This window comes from Vombatus ursinus, unplaced genomic scaffold, assembly GCF_900497805.2.
Source record: "Vombatus ursinus unplaced genomic scaffold, bare-nosed wombat genome assembly UNPS02010394.1, whole genome shotgun sequence".
Lineage (NCBI taxonomy): Eukaryota > Metazoa > Chordata > Mammalia > Diprotodontia > Vombatidae > Vombatus > Vombatus ursinus.
Window position 1 is genome coordinate 7,758,902 of NW_020950172.1, and position 7,152 is coordinate 7,766,053.

Below are 7,152 nucleotides of genomic sequence, written 5' to 3' on the forward strand. Positions count from 1 at the left end.
CCTGGGGTTCTGTTGTACAATTAAAAGACTGTGTTTACTGGCAAGGGAATCTTTATTTGAGCAGTGGTTAGCGTTTCCTGATGGTCAACTTTGGAGCTGAATCAGGCACAACGGCCCGGTTCAGGTCTCTTTGAACGGGGATGTCAGAGCTGGGAGGGACCTGAAATCAAGGAATGTCAGAGCTGGACCTGAGATCAGGGAATGTCAGAATTGGGAGGGAGCTTAGAACGGAGGATGTCAGAGCTGAGAGGGAGATAGAACAGGGGATGTTAGAGCTGGGAGGGAGGGAGAACAGGGAATGTCAGAACTGGGACAGAGCTTAGAACAGAGGATGTCAGAGCTGGGAGGGACTAGTTGACTCTTAGGGCCTTTCTGGCCTTAGGTGTATAATCCTAGGATTTCCCCACTAAAAATCCAGATTCAGACCTGGAAGGGCCCTAACATGTTATCCAGTCCATCCACACCCCGACTCCCTATTTTATAGTTGAAGAAACTAAACCCCAAGGAAGGTATGCCACTTGTCCAGGGTCATACAGGGGACAGAGCCGAGATTCAAACCCAGGGCCTGGCACCCCAAATGCGCTGCACGTAGCAGCCCTCTCCCCTTGCCCCATCTGTGTTTGGCATTTGTTTCTTCATGCCCAGGATGAGAAGATGTGGACAAGTCACATGGCAGGAATTATCGTCCTCACTCTCTGATTATCAGAGGATTATCTCTCCAGCTCATTAATAACCTGGGGCCTCTGAGGAGATTTTTACTTAAATTCTCGGAGAGAACTGGATGGCTATTTAGCCCTGTTTCATCTGTCTCCTGGGGATCCTTCAGCTCTCCCCTTCTCTCTTCACCCCAGAATGCTCTGTCCTCTCCATCCTTCGAGGCCCTGCTCAGGTGGGGGAGGATGAGGAGAGCCCTTAAAGTCTTGGCTGAAGGCACACACCTGAGGTTGGGCAAAAACCAGCCCAGCTGCTGTAATGGATTCAATCTATAAGCATTTATTAAGCACCTTCTATATGCCAGGCCCTATGCTTGGCACTGGGGGTTCAAAGACAAAAATAAAACAGCCCCTGCCCTCAGGGGGCTTACCTTCTTTCAAAGATGGTGGCATCACTTTCACGTGTTTTTGTTTGTTTGCTTTCTCAGAAAAACTTGCTGCCGTGCCTCGGGACGGGAGAGGGGAGATTACAAATCCACGGGCAGCTTCCAGAAGGAAAGACATCCAGGGGACAGAAGGACCAGCCAAGTGGACAGTGGCTGGTGGCGCGGTGCTCACCTCTGTGTGACCCTTCAGCTGACTTAGGAAATGATGCTCTGCGGTGAAGAAGGGTGCCCAGGACAGCAGTCCATAAGCAATATTCCCATTGTAGACTGAGGGCACCAGAAAGACGTTGGCATCTTTACCAAGGGACTCCTGGCAGCAGCCAGGCCAGTGCCACTCTGGCCAGACCCAAGGGAAGAAGGATTACAAATGGTTCGAGTCACCTTCCTCCGCCTCCCCAGTTTCCAGTAGTCACCAAATCAAGCTTAATGTAAATGTCAGAATATGGAATGTGAGTTGGTTTTTTTCTAACCCAAAGTTCTCCAGTGAATAGCTCCCTGGATATGAGAGGGGTTCGCCGGCTGCTGATCAGCCAGGGTGTCTGGTCCTCGCTCCAGGGATGGGGAGGGGTGGGGGTCCCACAGTGGTACCAGAGCCAGGAGCCACTCCCATTGTCTCACTTTCTGGGGGGGTGGGGGGCTTGAATTCGAAAGGACAAATAAGAATGAATTCCTACAGCATCCGGCGAGAAAGTAGCCAGTGGAGGTCTGTGGTAATCTCTGCAAACGCCCGGCTCAAGCATTCATCATCGGGGCGACATGTCACAGAATAATCCAATCACAGCGTTCTTAATTCTTTAGCTTTCTGGATTGCCACAACATAGACTATTTGAGCTAGAAGGTGCCTTGTGGGTAATCTAGTCTGACCCTTGTGTTGTGCAGAAGGGGAAACTGAGGCTCAGAGAGGGAACACAACGTTTCAGGGTCACAGAAGCAAGTCAGCAATCAGTGATATTAGCTCACGTTTCTGCAACATGTTCAGGAGTTTGCAGAATGCTTCTCTCTCAACAGCCCTGTGAGGTGCGTTAAGTACATGGATTATTAGTCCCCATTTGCAGAAGAGTAAATTGAGGCTAAGAAAACTCAAGTAATTTGTGGCTGGTCACACAGCTAGTAAGGGTTGGAATCAGGATCCAAATCTAGATCTCCAGACTCCAATGTGGTTCTCTCTCCAATGTATCATGTTGCTTCCAAGTGTTTTTCTTTTTTTTAATTGAATTGAGTTAAATCTCCCAATTATGGGATACCAGATTCTGGCCTTCAATTTCCGGAGAGAGCTCTGCTTGAAAAAGGAGTGTGTGTGTAAATGTCTGTGACAAAAATAGATGCAATTAGAGTCATTTCCACAAATGCTTAAGTGTATGCTAGAATAATAACAGTGCGTATTTTATCATTGAAAAGCGTTTCACATCCATTCTCCCAGCGAATCCCCTTATGACCCCCACAAGGAAGCCAGGACTGCCCTATTAGCCCCATTTTGCAGATGAAGAAATCAAGGCTCAAATGTGGGAAACTGTTGCTTCCCAGCCTTCCCTCCTCCATCATAGTCTTCTGAGATCAATGAAGAAAATATAATTCATCTAAGTACTTGATCAAGTCTGTATAACCGTGGCTAAAAAGGGGACCAGCTGGGCAAGACTCACTGAACCCCCCACCCTTAGTGTCTGAACACGGGATATTAAAGTCCCGCAGTCCACTCTCCTACACTCCCTTGGCCCTTGGAGTCATTGCTCTCTCCAGCATCTCTCAGCCCCAATGTCACTCAATCACCACGCCCGTCTGGACCACCTTGGATATTGTTCATTTGTATTTTTCACCCCTGAGCATGCAGCAGCAGGGTCTCCTGGCCTCGTGCCTGGGCCAAGCTAAATGCCCAATATCCACTTCCCATCTAGGTGTGGTGGCCCTTTGTCTCTTAACAGTAGCTATAATTCCACCTCATTATCCCCTCTTTCCTCCTCTCTGCTGCTCCTACCCAGAGAGACAGTCATCGTTCCTTAGAATGTAGCTTCATTTCCTACCAAAGAGTAGGTATGGGGAGGGAAGCATTCAGGGCTTCCCTTAACACCCCCCAGGTCCATCACAGGACACACTTCAGGCCAAAGTAAGATATTCCTGCGTCCCCCTTAGAGAAGTGGTCCCATCACCCCATTCAAAAATGAATGATTCCTCTTTGCCCACCTTATCAAGGTAGGCAAACCTCTGCCTGGTTTTTCATGCCCAATGCAATCTTTCATTGATCTGCCTTACCAACTTTCTCTCTCATTCTCCCATTTCAAGGCCCCACACCTACGTTATTTCCTACTATTCCCTTTCCACCACCCTAGAATCTAGACAAACTGGACAATTTGCCTTTGCCTGAGCGAGGTCTTGGAGGCTAAGTAAGATTTTGACAAGTAGAGATGGAAGATGGAAGAAACAGCAAAGGTCTAGAGGCCGGAAAAGGCAGCATAGCAGAAATCAGGAGGCTTCGTTTATAGCCCTCACTCTGTGAACTACTCCCTCTGGGGACTCAGTTTCCCCGTCTGTAAATTTGCAGTGTTAGACTAACTAGTCCCTTGATCCCCTTCTCATATTCTTGACTTCTCAGTGCCAGTCACCACGAGAGTATGAATTCCCTACCCAAAGGATGATCTGAGGGCGAACCCCGTGACTTTGCTAATCACCGTTCTAAAGTTGGCCCCAGGATTATTTTCAAACGTATACAGTAAATTCCGGGAATCCAGCATGGATATTCCCCCAGGAAAGGGGGACTTTCCAAAGAATCCAAGGTTCTGGTTAATAGTGAGTCACCAGACAGACCCCACCCACTCCATCAGACTTCAGAGTTCCTACACAGTGTCTTAAAACCGACTGGGCCCTAAACCGTTATTGTTACAATCGTGAGGGGAAAAACGGGTGCTAGAAGGTGCTAAAGACAAGGTCGTAGGTTTAAGGCTGGAAAGGACCTCAGGGGTCATCTAGCCCCCACGGACCACCTTTCCATCTCGTCAAATCACCCTCAATCCCTGACACTCCTCCTCAGCGGATGGAAATGACTGGACAATTACCTAGGCCCAGAAACATCCTCAACCATCTCCAGGATGGTGTTACTGGGCATGGCCATGCCCTCCCCTCAAAATCCCAAAGGAAGGTACACCTCCAAATGAGTGCATGGAGCTGGTCTGGCCCTCCTGATCAGGCCCCTAGGGGAAACTGAGTCTCAGAGAAGTTACATGACTAACTCACAGGTAGCCTTGAACCTATAAGGTTAGATATGGAAGGAACCTTAGAACTGAACCTGGACTCAGACTTAGGGTCAGGAAGGCCTGGGTTCAAGTCTTGCTTCTCACACATAATATCCATGTCACCCTGGGCAGGTCACTTAACCTGGTCTGAACCCTGCCCCCAAAAACCAGATCGCTAGAGTCTGAAAAGCTGGGTCTGAATTACTACCTATGTGACAACTGCCTGTGGAAAGTCACTTAACCTCTCCAGGCCTCAGTTTTCCCAAAATCCCTCCCTCCCAGCTCTAGACCTATGATGTCATCAGCATCGAATGTCAGAGCTGGGAGAGACCTTGGAGTACCCTGATTGATTTTGACTCCATCTCATCAGACTTTTCCATAACCCTTTACAAAGTGCATTAAACATATTAATGTGTCTTTTTTCCTTAGAACAATCTTATGGGAGGTAGGTAGTTCAAAGACTGTTATTCCCATTTTACAGAGGAGAAAACCGAGAGTCAGACTACTGGGTGTCTTATGTTGTCACAGCCAGGACTTGGACCCACGGTCCACTTCTGACTCCAAGTTCTGGGCTGTGCCAACAATGACCATAACGTTCTTTCTTCACTCAGTAAGGTCCTTCCCACTCTCACATTCTTTGGCAATTCAGGAAGCATTTTAAGAACTTCCCATAGCTCAGGGTTACCAGGAAGAATACCGGTTACTGGTCACAGAGACGCAGGACATGTGGATGGACACAGGCTTCCAGGCACTGCCAGATCCAGGTAATGGAGGACTGACCCTCACATTACCTGTTGTCTTTTCCACGGCTTCCCAAGCTAGCCTCACCCTTGCGTCCTCCTCCTGTGAGCTGCTGCCCTGTCACCCGGTCCTTCATCTAAAGAAAAAATGGTAACACCACCATTCACAAAGGAATTTGTATTCAATCCTGATATGTGTGACTTACTGTATTTTGTATGGTTCTTTTCCCTCTGGGAATTGTGTGTTACTAATGAGCAGTTCTATGCTTTTCTCCTACCCCCCCCCCCATGTATACTGTACTTGGTGTGTGTCTTGGACTCTCTATACTGAGCCAATAGTTGGTAGATGCCCACTGGCTTATTTAGTCTCTCCCGCTCTAGCCACACCCACCTGTACAGCCCTTACTCATCCCCAAGGTAGGGGACCAGGTCTTCAGCTGCTCCCATAGCGACACATCTGGAAACCTAGTCATCTGATTGTGAGCATTTGCCGTTGACTAAGATCAACCTTAGGCTGTTAGTTTAAAAACGCGTGCGTCTCGCGGGTAGATTCCCATACCCACCCCAAGCCCCACCGCCATGATGCTCTAGAGCAGCCACGGGAGGTTAATGGTATTCCTGTCCTCAGGATTTTGAGGTCTCTGCTTAACTGATGGATACAGACAATTTAGAAAACCGAACACAGACGTTGGGCTGGAAAGGAGAGTCATCCATTCTCTCAGCTTGAGGCGGCTGGCTGAGGTGGAATCATCAACCCCATGATGACATGGTGTCTTTGGGCTACAAAAAGCATTTCACAGGCATCGTTTCACTGGATCCTTGCAGATAGAGGACACACTGATCCTTCTACCCATTTTCAGGTGAGGAAACAGAGGCAAGATCTTGAGGGTGATAAGTGATGGAGCCAGAGCTCGAATCCAGTCTTTGGACTTGCAGGTCAAGACTCTGCCCTGCTGTTGTACTGGTTCTGTGGCTTGTCCAGCCTTTGCGGCTTGTTTTCTCGCCCATGGTCACGTCCATCTCCTCACCTCTGATGGAGGAGACGGAACCCAAATTCATTCAGATGAGGTGTTTGGGGGGTATCTCCATCATGGTGCCCCCTCATCCTCGCCCTTCACCCCTCCCCCTTCACACAGATAATCAGGAGATGAGCATTAAAACATCCCACCCCTGACAATCCAGACTGACTTCGCACCCTCTGGTGGTGCTATTTCCAGCATACTCCTCACATGTTAATTAACAGGGTACTTCAGAGCAGCACAGTTTCCTGATTGACTAATGAAGGACTGATTCCTAATGACTTTGGGTATTATGGATCCAGGATTCTCAGAAGGTCGTGAGCAAATTGCTGAACTAGGACTGACAGCTCTCAGAACAATAAAAACTTCCCATTAGAGAGCTAGATGTTCGGGCGATACAGCGCCAAACACTGAGTCACAGAACTGAAAAATCGGAGAGTGTGAAGAGACCTAAGAAACCCTTTAGTCTAGCCCTGAACTGAACCACGAGTCCATTCTTTAATACCCCTTACAGGTGGTTACCTAGCTGCTATGTGGATACACCCAGTGATGGGGAACTCACTACCTGTTCAGGTAGCCAATTGGAAAGTTCTAATTGTTCTTTCTTCTCTCAAGCCAAAATCTGCTTCCTAGAACTTTCTGCTGTTACTACCAGTTCTACCCTCTGGGGCTAAGCACAAGCCAAATCCCTCTTTCCTCTAATAGTGTTTTAGATACTTATATCATCTCCTTTCTAAGTCTTCTCTTTTCTAGGCTAAATATCCCCCAGTTTTCTAACTGATCCCCATGTGGCATGAACTCAAGCCCCTTCACTATACTGGCTGCTCTCTTGTGAGCACCTCGAACAATGTCTTTCTCAAACTAATGTGCCCTGAACTGAACATTATCCAAATGTGTCCTGATGAAGGAAAAGGACAAGGACTTGCACCTCCCTAGTCCTGGACATTACATCTCTCTTAAAACAGCCTAAAATTTCATTAGTTTTCTGGTCTGCCATGCCACTCTGTTGATTCATACTGTTTGTTTGTTTGTTTGTTTGTTTGTTTGTTTGTTTGTTTGTTTGTTTGTTT

The 7,152-nt window shown here is 47.8% G+C and overlaps 1 protein-coding gene across 1 annotated transcript in view; it reads left to right on the forward strand.

Annotated features, from left to right (window-relative positions):
• SHISAL1 (shisa like 1) overlaps positions 1-1,544 on the forward strand; it is a 48,990-nt gene extending 47,446 nt beyond the window's left edge. Inside the window, exon 4 of the mRNA XM_027854235.1 lies at positions 1,142-1,544. Coding sequence (XP_027710036.1) covers position 1,142 — 1 coding nt within the window. The 3' untranslated portion in view covers positions 1,143-1,544. The remainder of the gene's footprint in view (positions 1-1,141) is intronic.
• The last annotated feature ends 5,608 nt before the right edge of the window (positions 1,545-7,152 follow it).